Source organism: Sylvia atricapilla, chromosome 6 (assembly GCF_009819655.1).
Source record: "Sylvia atricapilla isolate bSylAtr1 chromosome 6, bSylAtr1.pri, whole genome shotgun sequence".
Lineage (NCBI taxonomy): Eukaryota > Metazoa > Chordata > Aves > Passeriformes > Sylviidae > Sylvia > Sylvia atricapilla.
Window position 1 is genome coordinate 41,340,182 of NC_089145.1, and position 20,219 is coordinate 41,360,400.

Consider the following 20,219-nt stretch of genomic DNA (forward strand, 5'->3'; position numbering starts at 1 on the left):
GGTTCCTTTTGCACAGCATCTCCAGGTGAGGCGAGAACAGGCATCCCACAGCATTCTTGTAAGGAGCAGGGGGATCAGATGCAGGCACTCAGGACATCTCAGCACAGCTGCCAGCAAAGCCTGGCTTAGCCTGTATGGCAGGGCAGGGAGAAAGACCTGACAGACCGGTCCTGCTCCTTCATTAGGGAGCCCAGTTTACACAGGACAGAAAGTACTCAGGTGGTTACATGGCAATCACATGCTGACCTGACCTCAGCCATCAACAGAGCATCGCTGTGGTTATTAGCTAAGTATTTCCATAATGTGTGCCTCTTCAAGCTGTAATTGAAGCCAAGCCTCCCCCTAGCTAATTACAAGCTTGCTTAGAAGTATAGTTTATATAAAGCTTTTAAAACTTTGTATGGGGAAGACACACATCCACAGGCGTAATAAGAATGACGCCTTATTTTCAAAATGAAATTTATAGGCTTTGGTGTCTGTTTCTCCCTCCCTTTAGTTTTCTACAGGCTGTTTTTTGCATCCTTGTTCAAGGTTTTTGCCAGAAATACTGCCCAAGTTTCATCGACATCAAGCTAGTGATTTTTTAGTTTTCTTCAGAGTGTTCTTGTTCTCACTGCTGAGAGAGTAAACCAGATGTTAAAATGCCTTTGAGCTTTGTGTTTGGAGAAGACTAATAAATAATACTTAGATCTCTCATAAAAAGAAAGATAAGGAATCTTGAAAGTGGTGAAACTTTTTGTTGAACACATCACTACAAGGTCTCTGTAAATAATGATCCATCTATGGAGAATTGCTGCATGTTGCTTAGGTGGTGCTGCACCTGTACGTCTTCAGCTCAGTCTCTCAGCAATAAAGCAGTGCTGGCAGTGTAACCCCCTGAGACCCTGAAGCAGCAATACGGGCAGGGCTTGGTGACAAGGCAGGTTGTGACTTTGACATGTGGTTGCAGGGTGAGCTGGTGTGGCCGTGGGTCTAACAGAACATTTCCCAGTGGTTGTTGCAGCACCATGTCAGCCAAGGCCACCCTCTGGGGGGACTCTGTGGCAAAGACACAGCCAGATAGTACTGACATGGTCACCACTGCCCTTCCAAAGCCTTCTCTTTGGGTTTTCTTACTCACTTGCTATCTCCCGTTGCCCATTTCCAGGTGCTTCGCTTAGATCATAGTGCGGCCTGGCAGAGAGGAGTGCACCACCACATCCTCTCATGAGGAATGGTACCTCAAAAGGAAAGGGAACATGGTGGAGCCTGCAGCACTTGGGCATTTGTCTTTGACACCTTTGGAACAAGGGGATGTTCACATAGCCTCCGCCACCGTGGCTGTTTGAGAAAAGAAAAGAGGGGTGCCTTACCCAACGCATGGCTGAGGAGAGCGTGAGATAACTCCTGCAGCTGAAGAATTCCCACTCCTCTCTTTTGTCTAGCCATTTTTGAATTTGGTATTCAGTTTGATTATTCAGGTCAGATCAAATTTAGGTCAGTTGTGATGGATTTTTTCCAAATCCAGTTCCCTAGATTCCTACTGTAAACGCTTACCAGATGACACGATGTGAAGCTGGAACAGACTCGAGCTGTGTGATGACCGAATAAAATCTCAGTGGGAACCACTTCCACGTTCCTGAGATCAGTTTCTCATGTAATAAATTCTGTATCCAAAATTGTATCAAATACTTTTCTGACAACAGTGAGATTTTTTTCCTAACGGACAAATCCCAGCAGAGCTATTTATAAGAAGCCTCTCTCTTGTGTTTGCACTCACATGCCTGTTACTCAGACCTACACTGAAGAACAAATAGAACTAAATTTTTTTCTGTGTCCTTGCCTGTTCTTTTGGACTGACCCTGTTTGGTCTTATCTGACATCTTCCACTACATTCCTTTGCTGGTGTTCATTGGTAAGGGTTGCCATAGTAAACCACCATTAAAGGCTTCTCCCCAGAGGAAGAATCTGGATTTATTTGGTGACACTTTTTCTCTGCTGACTGTTTCATTGCTTTATTCTGCCTGATCCTCTCCTGGCTGTGAGGAATGGGGAGAAGTGATCTGAGTGAGTGCCTTGCTCATACTCTATGCTAGCACCTACAAAACCCATGTAACAGGGAGTAGGTGTGATGTTGAGCACCTGAGCAGTGCATGGGGGAGTCTTTTGGCTTGGGGGGAGGAGGCCGGCCCATTTCAAACACAAATCCAGACATGGGAAAGCTACTTGAGTTGTTTTTGTAAATATTAAATTTAGATCTGTGTTCTTTCACTGTTAGTTCCTAAAATGAAACTAGACATTGCCCAGAAGTTCTTACTTAACCAACCTACAGCTTCTTCTGTCACAGCCTCTTCGTTCATTTCCTGACACAGTAAAGGGAATCTTTGACACCAGCCTTCCCTGAGTTGTGTCCTGGCTTATGTATTGCTGTCTGTAGATCTCTTCTATGTCAAGTTAGGCAAATGAGACTTGTACTTTCAGTTTTGAGAAGTTCTGGTGTGTAAAGGTCACAGGGGAGGGTGGATTCTTCCACTTGTGTCTTCTTGGTGGCTGCAAAACCCACATTAAATCATGGTTCTACCATTCAGCTGCCTGATTAGATGTTCTGTGCATACCTCAAAATGTGTGATGTTTTACAGTGAGATTTGCTATTTAAATAAGAGGTTTGCCATAATTGGCTGTTATAAATTACAAGCAAGAAGGAATGATTTATTGCTTATAATTAGAAATGAGTTACGAAGGGGAATGTTGGTAATCATAAAATAAAGCTTGGAATACATTGATTTCCAGATGGCTGCCAGTGAAATTGCTCTTTAATGTATACTAGACCAGACACAAGAAAAAAAAAACAGTCATCCATCTTTATTCCTTGATAGATTACTTGTATGAATCTATAGTTGCCTGAATTCTGAAATACTATTTTTGCCTGCGTAATTGGATGAGAGAAACTGAATTTGCCTGGTGGTATAGGCTGCTGGAGGTGTGGAAGAAGTGAGTTACTCTTTTGTCTGGCATGATTTTTGTCCTTGTAATGTCAACAGGGAAGATCCAGCGATCGATCTGGCATCACCTTTGGGCATAACACCCTCAGTGAATTGTTCCAAGAGACTGCAGGTTACTAAGGTGTTTTCTTTTTATCTTTTGCCTCATTTGAAGCTTTCATGAGGTTAAGATTGATCAAAACACTTGTCCAAAAGCAAACATCTGTAATCCTCCTTGTTTGAGTATAGAAAAATATATTTGCACCAGAAACAGACAGCAATGCTACCGCTGAGAATTTTTCAATAGCACAATCCCTCTGTTGAGATGATAATGTGTTCATTTAACTTCTAAAATTTCACTTCTTGTTACTATAGTTTCAAGCGTAATTTTAAAATTATTTTTATTTGCCTTATCTGCTAATAATGGTTCTTTCTGCAATGGTTCAGTTGCATTCTGCACTGTTACTATTTGAGAGATGGCGCTACACGATAGTTAAGACGTGTGGATTGTCACCACATGAGTTGTCTCACACCCATGTCTTAAAAGTGACACTGCCATTAGACTTGCTTAACTGAGACCATTATGATTACTCATTTACCTTCATTAAAATGCTTCATAGCTTCCTTATTTTAAGTAGCTTTTCTCAGCAAGGTGCAGATTTGCTTTGCTGCCATCATTTCATCTGGAAAAATTTCCATGGTGAAAGGAATAGCATCTTTTCAGCTAATACTTTCCTGACCTGTGGAGAGATGAGCTCATCAGTATCTTTATTGACAAACCCAGGAAGAAGGTGTGTCAACCAGAAATATTAGATCAGTCAGCCTGTCTTGTCCTGAAGCAATTGTAATTTCCCATGGTCTGCAGCAATTTCCTTTAGAAGCAGATATGTGCAGATATTGTTTGGGATCTGCTGCAGGAGCATAATTTCATTTGGTCCCAATGAGATGGCCTTATATGTCATTCTTTTCATTTTTGCTGTTGAAAATCTGTTGGTTTAGTCAGTGGGAAGAAACGCAAGTTGCTATTTTCCAGCATCTAATTGAGAAAAAAGTGCTGCAGCTATGCAGAAAAATACTGCCCACTCTGAGCTGGGTTGCTGAAGAGAGATGTCATAGCCCCTGCCCCTCTCTGAAAAGCCTGAAGTAGGTATTTGACTCACTAGCAAAGTTTCTGCTTTTCAAAAGCCTTTTGGTGAGTGATGTAGGTGCTTAGTTCCTCAGTGGTAGATCTATTCCTTAGTGAATGATAGAGATTCTTACTTTTTTCTAGTTTCCTCCTGCGAGTTTTGGTCCTTCAGTGCTCACTTGCAGGTGTTTAGGAGAGGCTGCTCTCATTAGCACTGAAGATGTTCTCAGTGCCGTGTTGTCTGTTGCTGCACTGATGAAAGCCAAGCTCCTCTGATCCAGCATGAAAGAGGACTGAGTGGGAATCAGAAGTGGGAACAATTCCTCATTTCACTTTAGGTTTTGTTGTCAACTTCAGTTTGCTTTTTTCCTGCTTGAAGTGGCTCTTTCTGTAGTGTTGCTTGCTGGGAAACAGGACAAAAGCACTGGCTTAGCTGTCTGTTGGTATCCGGGAGGGTTCAGACCCTGCCTGCTGCTCCATCAGTCACATCTGTACAGCTGGCAGCACTGAGCCATCTCCAAAGGACCTTGCTATGTGGGAGCTGAGCTCATTGCAGCTTGGACATGCTCTTAGTTGGAGTCTTGCTGCCATTAGTTGGGGTCTCTGCAGCGCTGGCACTTGGGGTAGCAATTCAGGGAAATTCCTTGAGGCTTTCACCGTGATGGTGAGCTGGATAGGGTAAAGAGCCTGGTCTTGAGAAAGCCAAAACCACCTGCCTACCTCACATTCAGGCACACACAGTTTCAAGGTGTGAGCATCACAGGTGCTTTGTCATTCTGCAGAGCATGATGGTGTCTGTGGTTGTATCTGGGCTTCTGAGGTGTTGCAGTGCACCTTGGCCCCCAGCCCCTGTCTTCAAGGCATCATGCTGCTGTTCATGGGTGTCATTGCCAGCCATGGCCTTGGCTGTGGGCCTCCACTTCCTGTTCGGTGGTGGGAATGGCTCCTGTGAGCATCTGGCTGTCAGGCGGAAGCAGATGTGGAAGATGGTGGGAACCACAGCTGGATGTGAAAACCCTGAAGTGCTACAGGGTTATGGTTGTCATTGCAGCCTTTGTTTTACCCTCTGGAAAACAGCAGTCATCCAAGTCTGGAGGGTCACCCCTTTGTCCTGACCCAGTGGCAGGACAGTGGGTCAGTATCTTCTGCTGTTGTGTTTCCAAGAAGAGCGTTAAATCCTTGCAGAGAGGCAATTCCCAGCTTTCCGGTAAGGATAACATTGATGGTACCTAATTAAAGGGCACTCTTAGCCTGTATAAACATTTATATTAATTTCCTTCTCACACAGATGTCAAGTAAACTGATCTCCTGAGGCAAAACCATCTGGCCTCAGGTGAGAGGAGGATCTTGGCCAGCGTGAAGAACCTGACGTGTCTCTTGTTGAGTCATTTCTCAATAGTTTTTTTCTGTCCCTGCACATGAAAGGCCTGTGCATGGATATAGAGGTTTCATGGGCAGTTGTCTTGGATGACCTGCATAATTACACTGCAGGCTTGTGGCTGTGGGCTCTGTTCAATATCTGCTTCCCATTGTGTATTCTGGGACCATCCATGTACAAAATTAGTATGGGTGGTAGCAGCAATAAGATGTTCCCTACATGGGTGGATTAAATTAAAATTCAGTAAGAAACAGAGCTTTGAGTGAGTTTCCAAATTACTTGCAGGATTGCACTGAGGAGATTGTTATGATATTGTCAAACTTTTTGGTGGATGAACAGCCTGATGCAGGTGAGGTGGGTTTATTACCTTTCAGTACTCTTTCTCTTTTATGTACTGTGCTATGTAATCTTTTGTTATTAAATAATAAGCAAAATAAAAACTGTTGTTTGTCACAGCCAGCTTGTTTTTCCGAGAAAAACACTTTGAAAGTTCAGTCTGTGTGATCTCCAGCCCTGTCAGGAGCTATTATATTGAATCTTTTTTTAAACTGTTAAGCTGGAGGACAAACCCAGATGTTATCGTGCACATCTCAGCTGAGAGCGGAGCAGATTCGGCAGGGAGCAGCCTCTGATGCCTTGTACCATGCCATTAGTTTTTGTCGGAAACATGTCAAGATAGTCTGCTTCCAGTGTTATGTGTGTTGGCTGACATGAGCATTAGTAGATCTGCATAATTTTTGAAGTAGTTTGAAGTGTGGATGTAACACACTTGAGGCTGTGTGAAATCTTTTTTATCCCCCTTTACGGATCACATTGCTGTTCAGAAAGTTGCTTGTTCTGTTATTCCCTCCCACAAGGTACTGTGTTAATTTGCAAAGTTCATAAGGAAAATGCTCCAAACTAGGAGTCATCATAGTGATTGACAACTGATGCACTTTAGAAGACCAGGAGCCCCATTATCTCCCAGTCACAATTTTACATTTTAAGTGGTTTCTGTTGTCACTTCAGTATATATGAAATTGTACCTTAATGTAGCTTATTATTTATGGAGATTACGAACCTCTAATTCAGTCTGGACTTTGATGGACAGCATCTTTCTTCTGTAGTGTATTATGTGCATATGTGTCCCTTGGTAGCCTTTTATAGGTGAGGTTGAGTCATGCCCAGTGAAAGTTGGAGAAGATACTTCCATTACTTATTTTTTCAAGGTGCTTGTTGATCATTAATACTCAGACTTGTTCCAGCCTCAAAAGCAGTCCTGCTTTTCCATGAAGACACTTCTTTCCACCCTCTGAGGTGCAGCCAGACAGCAGAAGGAGTCCGTATCTGTAGCCATGGCAGCCAGTAATTTATTGCTCCATATGGCTGGTGTGGCAGCAGCTGCTCTGGTTTAAGGAGGTCAGGACATTGGGGAATTTAAGAAACAAAACAACACCCCAACTATAAAACCTTCTTACACGTTTTTGTACAGCAATAGTAGGGTTCTCCATAGGCATAAGGAGAGCTAAGGGGGTTATATATTTATAACTTTTATAGCTGTAGTTTGAATCAAAGCCATTATTACAGCAGAGAAGTAAGTTTTTGTCTCTCTTTGTGATGGTTCTATCTTTTTCCAGTGTCGTGGCTAGTGCTTTAGGAAGCAGATAGTATGGAGGGGCAGTGGGCCAGGCTGTTCCACCCAGGTGATGAGTGACCCCCTTGGATCTGGCCTGCAGCAGGTGCTGGCCATCCATGGCAGGACCAAGATCCACCCCAGGGCTTCTGGATGCATTTTATACTATGCTGAGAGAGAAACTGTATTGCCCAAATCAGATTGCAGTGCTGTGTTTGTAGTAAGGAGGCGAAGACGTGCATGTTGTGAGCGGTCTCGTGGAACAGAAATACAGCTTTAATTTCAGTTTGGGTGTGAAGAGTCTCTTGCTGCTGAGAAATGGTATAGAAGGGCTCTTGGATGTAGCACTAAAGTTTTTGCAAATAGGCTTTTCATAAACGTGAATATTTTTATTTTCGTTAGGGGACCGTTTTAATTAAAATGAAACTGGAATGTTTACTCTCTGCTTCCTGTAGCTGTGATTGTTTTCTTCACTGTGTGAGCACATGTATAATTTGCTCTAAAAGAAATGTCAGCAGTTTCTGATTACCTTGTGAGTCTTACTCAAGAGCTTGATTTTAATTGGGGGGAGGAAATATTTTCAGGGTGCTCCAGGGAGGTCTGATGTCTTTGGGTAACAGGAGGGAAAAGGTGCTATCTTTGGTACAATGTTAATTGCAATAATCATGACTACAGGTTTAAAATAAAAGCCCTTCTTTTTTTACTAGTGTTGGGTGTTTTTCAGTCGTATCAATGAAACACAACCTGTTTGGTAATTAGAATCCTTCAGCTATGCAGCCTTTTGGCTTTTCTGCATCATATGTTTATAAGCATTTAAGCAGGGTGATTTTTTGGAAAACAGTGATTGAAAGTAGGTAGATACTCTCAAATCTCAGGAATTAAGGAAAATTTTTCTTGTTATAAGGGTGGTGAGGCACTGGCACAGGCCCAGAGAGGCAGTATATTCCCTATCCCTGGAAACATTCGGGGTCAGGTTGGACAGGGCTCTGTGGAACCTGACCAGGTTCCACAGAAAAAAAGGCATGAGCACATAGGGAGGAGTGTGCCTAAGCCTTCAAATGTATTCTCTCTGACCCCAGAAGTCGACCAGGATTTGTTAAGTAATAGATATTTATTTAGGTCAAGAGAATCTCTTTCTTTTATATAATATGACAAGAAGTATCTGTAGCAGAATAATGTGTTCTGGATTCTTCAGTGGTGCAGCTCCTGAAACATTCCCTTAGCTTCTTTTTGTTTTGATCTGCTGGGAGGAGGCACCTTCAATTACTTGAGTTGCTGAAATGCATTTTGGGTCCTGCAAAGCATTTCAGAGATGACCAGTTTTTGAACCTTTTTGAAGCTTAGCCATATCTTGTATTTTAATATTGTCTCCACCATCAGAGATAATGATCTGAGTCTCCCCCGCTCATTCTCTGGGGTTTTGTTTCCTCCTGCTGATTATTTGAAATAAATAAATAAATAAGTAGGAAAACAACCAGTTTCTGTGTGCTAACAAGGAGGAATGACTAAGAGAAAAATGAGAGTAAAATACTGCTTATCATAAAAGACTGTATCTCTGGAGGCATAAATTGGTATTCATTAAAGTTGTTTGCCTAGACTTCGTTAAAAGACGTGCTTGAGGAGCTGTCTGAGCAGGGTTTCTGTGGAAAGCAAGTCATCCTCTTTGTGACTAGAGAGAAACATCTAGATGAGCAGGAGAGACCAGAAAGTAACACTAAATGATGGATTGAGAGCAGCTTTCTTGGCAGTAAGGAAACAACAGACTATGAAATGTTTTTCAGAAGTAATAATATTTAACACTTAGCTGTAAAGTTATACTGATCCAGCTCTTCTCCCCAGATATGCAGGTCTCTTTCACATCTGATGCAGAGTTTTAAGAAATGTTTACATTCAATTTCTGTCATTTCTCATTCAAGGTATTCAGGGTACCTCTTTTTTGTTGTTGTTTTTGGGTTTGTTTGTTTGTTTGGGGTATTATTTGGTGCTTGTTTTTTGTTTTGTTTTGGTTGGTTGGTTGGTTGGTTGATTGGGTTTTTTTATGATTTCTGTAGCTGGAGGTTAAAATCTTGTCTGTGATGATTATGGTATCCTGCATGCATAATCTTACTGGCATCCTCTGTGTATCATCAGATACAGGGAAGCAGTTGCAGACCAGTACTAGGTAATCAGAGTGTGACCCAGTCTTGCCATATCTGCATTATTCCAAAAATTAGTTTTCTTTTGATTTTTTGTAAAATGTGACAAATGTAGCTATTTCAAAGACCTTGGGGAGAAGCTGGGGCTGCAGTTTGAGATGAGGTTTTGCTACTTTGCTGGCATCTTTTATTATTACCTTGATCTGGGACAGATGCTTCCAAGGGAATGTGTGTGTTAATTATCGTGGCGTTTGTGGCTCTCTGCTCTTTATCTTAAATCATTAAAAAAGTAATTGCACAACATAACACTGACAAAGTGCTTTCACTGTTTGGAGGGTGAATACTCTGTGTCAGACTCTTGTGCAACTTTTCTGATGTTCAGCATTTTTTCTTTCTTTCTTTGCAGATTAAGACCCTTGATTTCAACCCAGTTTGCTAAGAAGGCTGCCACTGAAGAGGTATGAAAAGTCCAGCACTTCTGGTGCAACAAGTTGAGTTTGGAAATTCCCACAAGTTGTTTTCAGCCTGGCTCTGGTCATGTGGTAGATAAGGGTAAAAGAAATTAGTCTTGTCTGTCTGATCAGGCCAGGAGTTGATTACTGTGAGCACTACAGAGCTGAGATTGGCTATTTTCTAACCCAGACTTGCCCTTACTTACCCATTAAGGAACATTAGCATGGCCTCATGATGCTTCATTGGACAGCAAAAAAGAGAGAAGTCCCTTCAAGGATCTGAAAAGGTCCGTGTCAAATAAATGGTCAGGAGGGGTAGGAGGGGGCAGAGCTCGTGCCTGTTTCTGAGCACTTGGACTGACGTCACAGAAAAGAAGGACTTTGCAAACTCCACTTTTGTGCAGCCAGAGCTGACCCCAGGGATGAGCTGGCCTTCTGTCAGAGACCAGTGTGGAAAGAGCTTACCCTATACAGCCTGGCTTACTCTTTGTTTTGTTTGTTTAGTTTGAAAATGTAATAGTGCCACAGAAAAGTTAGTGCTGATAACTAGCCACTGGCAGAAGCCCTCCTTGGGTGGCTTTGTGCACCTCCCAAAGGGATCATCATTGTTATCAGATAGTGAAATTGGGTAACAATGATAGCTGCTTTCTTTCACTATTATTTTCACAATGTACAGAGTATTTACAGGCATTTTGTATACAATAAATTGTCTACTGCATATCTAAAAATTCTGTATACCAAAAGTACTTGTCCCTCTTGCCCATGAATGTGTGACACTGACACCCTTCTGAAAGTGAACCAGTTCCCTTGGGTAGTTTAACACTTTCGACGATTGCCCATCCATACATAAAGCTAAGTGCCAAACTCCAGTCCAGGACATTCAGGAAGTTCTATTTAAAGGTGTTGTTTGACTGCCTTATTTTTAAAATTACTAAAAGTCATTGATTTTCAGAAACAGTTTGATATCCTGCCTAGGGAAATACATTTTCACTTCTTATTCTATGCTCATTAGAAAACTCTGCACATTTTTAGAAGTACAGCAGTCTGGAAGTGGACATGATAATTAGAAGAAGGTCACATTTTAATTAGCATGGTGGAATTTTAAAAAATAATGACTCAATTGTAGCTCTTTTATATTCACCCACTTTTTCAGAGCAGATGGATACTTATAAATATATAAATTGATGTATATTATGATGCTGGTTTGTCTCGAACTGTTGTGTGTCTATTTCTGCTTATACCAAGATGGACTCAATTTGATCACTCTAGAGGCAAAAACAGTGGTAGGAAATACAAACTGGAGGGAAGTTTCTCTAAATAATATGATTAATTTGAGCATTAAAAAATCATGAAAACCTGTCTTTGACTGATCCGAATATCTAAATACTTGATTTTCTATTAAAATTAATGGGTGTCTTTTGCCCTATTAATGAGCTATTGGAGCAAACCCTGAGGTGACTTTGAAAAACTCGGGCAGATTCTTTAGGTTGACTGTCATGGTATATGACAAGTTCAGGAATAGCTTTGATGTTTGAATAATTAGACTATCAACTTTCTGGTACAGGGATTTTCTCTTAGAGTGTATCTCTGAAGTGCCTGGAGTTACAGGGATTCTGGGAGCTACTGCATCCCCAAGTAAATACATTTATAAATAAATAAAAATTTAACTACAGCATTTTACCAGAGCTTGCCAATGGAATTGGAGAACATGCGGCAGTATATAATTGTGTACTGTAATTTGAAACTTGGAGCACTGTAGCACTATTCTCATGGTATGAACCAGAGGACTTGGGGTTTTTTGGTCTCCTTTGGACCATTCATTTTTAGAAGCACTTCACCACTATCCTTCCAGTCTTTTCAATGTCTCTTACTAGGGAAGGTGACTCAGTGCAAGTAACAGCTGACTGGTGACAGCTACTGTCAATACTCCCTTCTCAGAATTCTTCACATGACAACAGCATTCATGGTTAATCTTCAAGGTTCTTGAATTTTGGCTAGTTTTGTGTGCCATGGGCTCTAGTGTACAAACCCCCAAACAGTCCAAGTACAGAATGGGTGTGGAAAGTACCCTATTACAGAGCTGATGGAGGTAAAGCTTCTGTGATGCTGCTTCTCTGGATGAGAGAAGGAGATGGAGCTCCAGACTGAGCACACCATGAAATTGAGAAGATCAGAAAGACCAGAGCCTGGGCTGTGCTGCCAAAGACTGTGTTGCTGCTTCCTGCCCTGTTCTCAGATCTCTTCTTAGTGAACCAAAGGCAATATTACCTACTCCAAATTCACTTCTGTTCCCTTGTGATGTTGCCCTTTCTCTCCCTCCATTCTGTGTCCTGCCTAACCTTGGAGCAGCTGGGGAGGAACACATAGAGAACGGGTCCAGTTGATGATTGATTTCCAAGTTAGTGTTTGGAGATCATTATTCTGATGAATTCCATAAGTGATGTTAAAGGTGCCAGTGTGTATTATCAACTGAGTGCTCTGCCATCACATTAAATGCTGTCTACAGAGTGCTATTTGTTCCACAGCTCGTTGGGCCACCAAATAAATCCAGCCAGAGCTGTCAAAACTAATACATGTTGGGCTTTTTCTGATTTGAAGGGTACATTTTTGCTATCATTAAATTGTCAATAACGTTGCTATTTTGTAATAGGCCTGATGTGAGTTGAGCACACTGTGGGAGAGGTTTTTAAGTTTTCCCACAGAGCTCTGCTGAGGAGCCTTCACTCCCAGATTTCTCCTCCCCTTGTGCTTGCCAGAGAATCCTGGTTCTACTGTTACCATTGCTGGATATTTCAGTTGCCTGGTTCTGGACTAAGTGAAAACTTGGTGGCTTTGTCTGACTTTGATTCAGACTTTCATTAGAACAGCTGAACCTGTAGCTCTGGACACAAGCTTCCATCTCTCCTGTCCCTATTATTTGGAAGCTGCTAAAGTTTTGTGCAAATATTGGACCAAAGGAAGGGCTGCTCTACCGTTCTCTTTTCTTTTATGCAGGTTACCTTTCCAAATGCACAGCCTGAAGCCTCTGATGTAGAAAAACCAGCAGCTGTGCTTGTGGAGAGTGGCCCAGTAGCTTACAACCCTGATGAAGAGGTGGAAGAGGAAGAGGTAGAAGAAGATGAAGATCACTGCATGAGCGCCTTACAGTTAATGGGAGGGAATGGTGAGCTGGGGTTACCATCTCCTGGTGCTGTAGGCTTTGTTCTTGCAGGGGTGGGGACACAGAGGGCTCCCCTGCTTGTGTCTGTCCCAGAGCTCCTGCTGCCTTTTCAGCATTGCCCATTCCTGTTGGAAGCCTGGAGTCACCCTTGTCTGAAGCTTGCCCTTAGAGACGACTCCTGAGAAAACTTTGCATCTCGAGCTTTAGGCTAAGAGGTTTTCTCCAGAACAAACTGAATTCTGTTTTCCAGAATTGGGTTGATTAAAGTGGATCTGAGGAGTCAGGGGGTCAGTAACCCCTCCATTAGCAGTGCCTGGGGCCCCCTGAGCCTCTCCTCCCTGCTCCTCGTGCCTCCTCAGTGGAGGCTGCAGTGATGTCCAGGTTGTCCCTGAGCCCTGGAGACGTGTCTGTCCAGCTCAAAACAGAACAAATCATCACAGTCTGTTTCTGGGGAAGGTGTTAGGAGGAAGCAGTTGTTCCCCAAGTGCAGGAATGACATTTGTGGTGCTTGTATGGTACACAGATGTGTGCTAATTTCTTTGGGTTACCCAGCAAAGCCACTGGTTTAATTAGATTTCTCTGCTGGCAGGAAAAGGCAGTCTCCTCTATGCTGTGCTTTTTTCTAGCTGGACACGTCAACATTTATCCTTTATTAAAAACTTCCCTTTAGAAGTTAAGCTCTGAAAATACACAAAATTATTTATAAAATGAGAGCTGCTAATTATGGGTTGAGAAGACTCAAGATGGGAATAAGTTTCCTACTGAAGTGTTATTTTTCTGCAAAAATATTCCATCACTATTCATTTAGCTTTCGTGGACAATATGTATACATTTCACAAAAGTGCCTGTTGCTTTTAAATTGATTTCTCTGCTGGAAAATAATTGCTGAACCGTAGGAAAAACAGTTTGTTGCCTGCATTTATTATTAGAATAACGTTCCCAAGAAAAGGCACTCATGTGGGGGAGGGTGGGTCTATGTTTATTAATAAACCCCCCACAAAAATAGAATAAAGGTCGTTGAGGTTTTTTTCTTTGTGAATGTTACTAATTTTGAACCATTCTGAGAACATTCCACTACTGCCTGTCTGGTCTGGACAACAGCTGAAAAATTAAAGTTAAAAAATAAAAATAAAAAGAAGAAAAGGAGTATTCCCAGAATTCGAATGCAGGTGTGCAGGGCTGTTCAGCACAACAAATAACTCTTTCCTAGCTGCTTTCTCCATGGATTTTAAGCCTGTTTGCCTGGAATAACTACAGGAATTACAGATGGTGAACTTCACCCATTCTACACAAATCATTATAGATTACACTTAATTCTGCTTCAGAGCATTTGCTTGTCTCTTTGGGTGAGATGTTGCCCTGTATTGGATTTGGAATATAAAGTTTAACTTTCCTCAGTGGTCATATGTAATAATTATCCATAGGTTCATCTATAGAACAGAAAATATCTGTGTCAGTGCATTCAGAAGCACATAGAAGAGAAATTGGTGCATTAGAAATATATAGACTTGCCTTCTAACATACAGCATACAGTCTTTGCACTCAGCATTGTTTAAGAAAACAAAACTGGATTAAAAAATCTGGGCAAAAATGTGAAGTTTAGAAGTAAGAAGATAAGGGAGATCTGAGTCAGATGCATTGGTCAGGATTCATTCCATGACTCTTTTGATGTTGATGGGAACTCTGAGCTATCTCTGAACCCTTGCAATTTCAGCTCATAAATCCATGAATAATATAAACAAACCAGCTTTTTCCTTGGTGCCTATGTCTAGTAAAAAACGTGCCTACTTGTAAATGTAATGCTGCTGCTTATCAGCCACTGCGTGCCAAGTCACTTGTGACAATCAGGCTTGATCACCTAGTCTCTAAATTAAACCAAGTGTTTCATATATACATGTGCCAACTATCCTAAATGAGGATCTAGTGACAAGTGAGAAGAGATATTTACACACACATGCTTAAAAATAATTTTATTTCATTGAGGAAAGTACATGTATGAACTTATTTAGGCCTAAGAAAATAGATGATTTTTAAAATGCATGCCTAAGGCAAAACTTACCATGTAGTCACATAGCAAGAAAACAACCTTAAAGAAGCAATACTTATATTGTGTCTTCCATCTACCCGAAATATTTGCATTTTTATATGCCCTTGTCTTTGTGTGTTTCAGATTATGGCTGTGATATGGATGAAGATGATGGCTATTAGCTCCATTTACTTCCAGGGGACATGGACTGTGTCTTGTTCTCAGCAAATCTTCGGTCTTCAAACTGTATGAATAGTGAAAGAAGCTGTCTATGGTCAGCAAATGCAATCAAACAATCCTTACTTTTGTAAAGTGAATTCAAGGTTGGCATTGGGTCTGGTCAGTTTACATTGACCCATAACCCAGCAATAACCAGTTTGGATTCCTACTTGAATTTATTTTTATTTTGGTGGATCATAGTTGGAGAATTAAATTAATGAGAGTAATGTTTCCAGAGAACAAAAGAAAAGAGACAAAACAGAATGTGCATGAAGCCTGTGTGGCTGAAAGCTGCACATCTCTTATTTATGTGACTGCTTTTAGGCATACTGCTGAAAGGGAGCAGATTGAAGGACAGGCCCTGTTGATTATTTGAGTACAGGAACATTAGGTGTCTCATCATGCTACAGCTGACAGAAAGAAATGTTTCCAACCTGGATTGTGAATGCGACCATGTTACTGTATACGAGCTCCCTTACTCAACCCTATCAAAAGGTAATGACAAGTTATATATTTGCAGAGCAGTACTAGTTTTCTGAAACAGAGTAAATGCTTCTTTATATTAATCAATTCATAGATTTCTTAAGAAATCTGACAGTAGAAGGCAATGTTGGCAGTGAAGAATTGTCTTCCTCTGAGTCTGGTGCAGTTTTTATGGAAGGAGGGAGAAGACCTGGATCAGGTAGGAAGTATAGGGAGCAAGGAGGCAAAGATGCTGTGCTCTTGAGCTGTTGCTGGGCATCCTTAGGGACAGCCAGGTCTTCTTTTAGGCTCGTGTTGCTGCAGGAGAGTCACTCGGCTGTCTCTGTGGAGCTGCTCTTGCCTGACTAAGTTAGAGTGAAGCTCTGCTCCCAAGAGCTGCTGGTCTCTATAACCAGTTGAAAGAAAGAGAAAGCTGAGCTTTTCAATAAATAAGCTAGCATCTGCTTTGACTGAATTTAATTTAATGTAATTTGCTTAACATTCACTGGGTAAATTAAAGGTCACTGTGCAGCAGTCTGACTTTCATGGCTGAAATCCCACCCTTGAACAGTCGTTGCTATGTGAATAAAGCTGGAGCTCGAGCCCTGTGTGCCCCGAAATGTCAGCAGGCAGGTCCTCTCTTACAGATAGCTAATTTCTGGCAGCGCCATGAGAGCAGGGGTCAGGAGTGGAGCCCCTGTGGGCAGATCCCACCCTGGTGCCTCTGACCTGCTTTCCCCTGGCACTGCTGGGCCCAAGGCTCTTGGCTCTGTGGGAAATGCACTGCACTCTGGATCACACTCTTAATGTCTGCAGCTGATATTTCCATCTCTCTTCCTTATCTGGTGACAATCATGAAAACTGTAGTGCTGCAGGCTTGTCTTAACACCAGAGAAAGATGGATATTTATCTTAGCAGCATGGTTTCTGTTCAGCTGTGTCTCCTGGCCAGGTCTTCCTTCCTACCTTTTTTGAGGAGCAGTCGTTACTAAAGCACCATCCATCCTCCTGCTACAGAGAATGGATCGTGGCAGGAAGAGAAGCTGCTTCAGGCTGCTCTGCCAGACAGGGTGAGGATGGTGCTCACATCTGAGGTCATCACCAAAGAGGGGAAGGGCCACACTGCCTTCCATACTTCATTCTTCTCTGTCCCTCTTGGTAGCTTGCGTACGATGGATCATGCAAGTCGAGCAAGAGTGAGTGTGTTTTTAGGAGCGGACTTGAAACTATTTGGCTGGTAAATTTGGTTGGTGGCTTGTATCTGTGAGGCATTTTTGAACCTTAGGAGTATTTCTGTAATAACTTCTTAGAAGCAGAACTTGGTAACAAAATTGGTGTGGTAAGGCTACTGGAAAGAACAGCTCTTCTGAACCACATTCCAGTTGCTTAGTTTGCAGCACTTAAGTGGAAAGCAGAGATTCCTTATAATTCTTAAAGAGAAAAGCTGGCAGTTTCACCAAAAAGCTATAGAATTTTTTTTCTGATACTTTTAAAATACTGCACAGAAACTGATACTGAGGAGATAAACCTTTCTACCTCTCTTTTATCTACACCGTAAAAGTATGCCATAAGCAGACAGTTTTTTAAAAAGTGGTTTGTTTTATCAAAGTGTGCTCTGCAAGTCTTTTGAGACCATTGAGTTTGATTGTTTGGGTTTGAATTAATCTTCCATAGCACTGATACAAATACACTCTCAGTATATTCTCAAGGCTTGGGTTTTATTCCAAGGTACACAGTATTCTCTATGCAGGAAATAAACATGCATAAATAAACATGTGTATGACTCATGTAGGTCGAGTGTTTTTCTCAAATGCAAGATGTTGGCCCTTAAAGAAACCTCTAAGATGAATATTGCTGAGGGTCTTTCCTCCAGTCCCCTGGTTTATTCCCCCCAAGGATACCAAACTTGCTGCCAGGGTAGTGATGTTGTGTGTGAGAGCTGAGAGCCCACCCAAATAACATTGTGTTGCTGAGAACATTGTTTTGTGCACTCCAAGTAGAGGGTTGCAGTTTTTGAATACTCTCATATGATTTGATTAGGAAAGGCCATCAGGCAATCTGCTGGAAGAGCAATAAAAAAAAAAAAAAAAAAAAAAAAAGAAAGACCTACAATTCCATAGCATCTCAGTATTGCTGGTGAAGCTAATGGCATGGTTTCTGTACAGGATTCCTAAAGAAAGGATACTGGATAGGCAGACTTCACTCTGAGCTTCTTAAGCTATAGTGGTTATGTACATTTTTAATTTATTGGTGACTTATCGGGATTTTTATAATGTTCATTCCTTCTTCATTTAACTACGCTCAGGAAATGTAAACAGATTTGAACATGCTAGTTTCTGTTTTTATAGCTAGTCATTAAAATGTAAAAAGATTAACACTGCATTAATTCTGTTTACTACTGTTGATGTATCTGGACAATTTTGTGTATAAGCCCGAATTCACTTGGAGTAATTTGGATCCTGCTTTTCTCAGGATTCTGATTATGATGTAAAGAGCTTATAAGGCTTCAACATTTGTTGTTCTTAGATCATCTTCCTTGAAGCCACACAAGCTGTGTATCGTTGGGTTTGTTGCAGAAAGCACATCTCTTGCAAGTCACTTTGCTTGACAGGCAAAACCCTCCAGCTGTTCCATCCAGCTTGTCTGCCATGCAGCCTTTTAACACTCTGGTAGTGTGGGAGTAAAACAAGAAATAAGGAAAATAATGGGCTTCTTCACTGTGCTGAGTGCATTTTCAGTGTCTTAATCATCTATGACATTTCTTTAAAATCAGTGTGTTCAGTACAGCAACTTTTAAATGGTGCCAGACAGCCTTGTCTTGAGGGTTAGACATGTTCATCTCCTTGCCATCCTGATGACTTGTTTGTGTTCTTTGGATTGCATTGAAACCCCAGTTGCAGATGTGTAAAGTTAGAGTTTGCCTAATAAATGTTCTGTTTCTTATTTTTGTGTTGAATCCTCCTCGCATTCAGTTCAGTTAGTGCCAAGGAAATGAAACCTTTTTCATGTAAGCATACATAGCATCCTTCCACAATCACGAGTCATGTTAACCTTTTTTACTGTAATATATTTGCTGTAAATAAAAAAATAAAACCTTTACATAGCCCATCTGTTAGTATGATTCTCTCCTGATAACTTTTGATTTTTCTGTCTGTGTTCTTAAAAATGTTCGGGTTTGACTGCTGCATGATTGGTTGGTCGTGGCCAAAATTTGTCATTTAGAGCTTTCTTTTGTCTCTAAAAGGGAAGACACAGCTAATCAAGGCAAGTGTTTTTTACAAGATACTGTTCCACTGATGTAGATACTTTCTGTAAAGTGCATAACATTAACGAGGCTTTTCCACTAAGCTGTATAATTAACTGACTGTGGGAACAATATATGGTGTGTGTATTTAGTGGAACTGTTCCAGTGCTTGTTTCTGAAAGTTGTATCTTGATAAATAAGGTGTGTGCTGACTTAAAAATCATGTTGTTTTATCAACATCTGGCTGCCACAGTTTGGAGACAGAAATCCACATCTGCCCTTTGTACAGATGGGTGTTTGCTCCTTTTAGTTTTTGCTGGAGAAAGAGGTACTACTGGATCCTCAGGAGTGTCTCCTGCAAAGTTTTGGCCTATAAAAGGATGATTAACAGTAGATTTGATAAAGCATGTGTCATTCCAGCAATTCACTGTGTTCCCATGGTGTGATCAAGGCACACTTCTGCTCTCATTGACACTGGGATGTTTTTATCTGAATTTCTCTTCAGCTGTTCCAGCCATTTCCACTGGGAGTTGGGAACTTCTCCAGCAATGTCCATCACGGATGCCCTCTCCCTGGTAACATCTGAGCTGTTAAAAAGTACTGACCACCTTGGCCTCGTATTTTCTGCTCTTCCCAAGCTCTTGGCTTTGTCCTCTAGTTTTTGTCTTCTGTGCCACACCAGGCTTTCATAACGAAAACCATTCTGTCCCCACAGCTGCATGCCTCCTTTAATGGTCTCAGAAGTTAAGTAATGCTAATAAAGCTGAAATCTTACAAGGCTTTATATTACCTTCATTTGTCACCAGCAGGTCATAGCACATTTGTTCTTATATTCGTGTTTTGTAGTGCAGAAGAGGCTGTTACAGTTTTTTACTCCCATCTCATCTATAAGAAGAGTTACAGCATATTATTCAGTATTTTTTTGCCCACCCTGATACCAGCAGTGATCTTGGTGAGTGGTGGTTGTTTAACAAAAGGGTTTAAGTACATGAGAAAGGAGGCTCAGTGAGAATTCAGGACTTAGGGCATAACAAATTTACTTGGTGAGTTGCTTCATTGTAATTATTTTTTTCTTACGAGACCTGTTGTGCATTCTCATGGAAATCAGGGAGGCACATAGAGTTCATAAAAATGCAAAATGAAATTCCCTTCTTGCTGTGGGACTCCAGGAGCACAGGATTTAACGACTTGTAGCCTGAACTGCAGATTTGTTACTGTGTGGGAGGGCAGTAAGTGGCACAGTACTGGGCATGGGGATGGCAATCATTGTGTTATCCATTTCTATTGCCAAATTGAAGCATGAATGCTTTCTCACTGCTCTCAGTGCTCCTAGTAAAGTTTTTCAATTCTTTAAAAGCAGAAAAATACAGCAAATTAAAGGAATTTGAACAAAGCAGTGAAAAGAAACAGCACCAACACTGATTTCCAGGTAATTTTTCTTCAATG

General features: G+C 41.4%; 1 protein-coding gene across 1 annotated transcript in view; it reads left to right on the forward strand.

The window, feature by feature from the left end:
* The window catches only part of BRF1 (BRF1 RNA polymerase III transcription initiation factor subunit), a 172,115-nt gene extending 154,996 nt beyond the window's left edge, over positions 1 to 17,119 (forward strand). Inside the window, exons 16-18 of the mRNA XM_066321644.1 lie at positions 9,618 to 9,669; positions 12,658 to 12,826; positions 14,994 to 17,119. Coding sequence (XP_066177741.1) covers positions 9,618 to 9,669; positions 12,658 to 12,826; positions 14,994 to 15,031 — 259 coding nt within the window. The 3' untranslated portion in view covers positions 15,032 to 17,119. The remainder of the gene's footprint in view (positions 1 to 9,617; positions 9,670 to 12,657; positions 12,827 to 14,993) is intronic.
* The last annotated feature ends 3,100 nt before the right edge of the window (positions 17,120 to 20,219 follow it).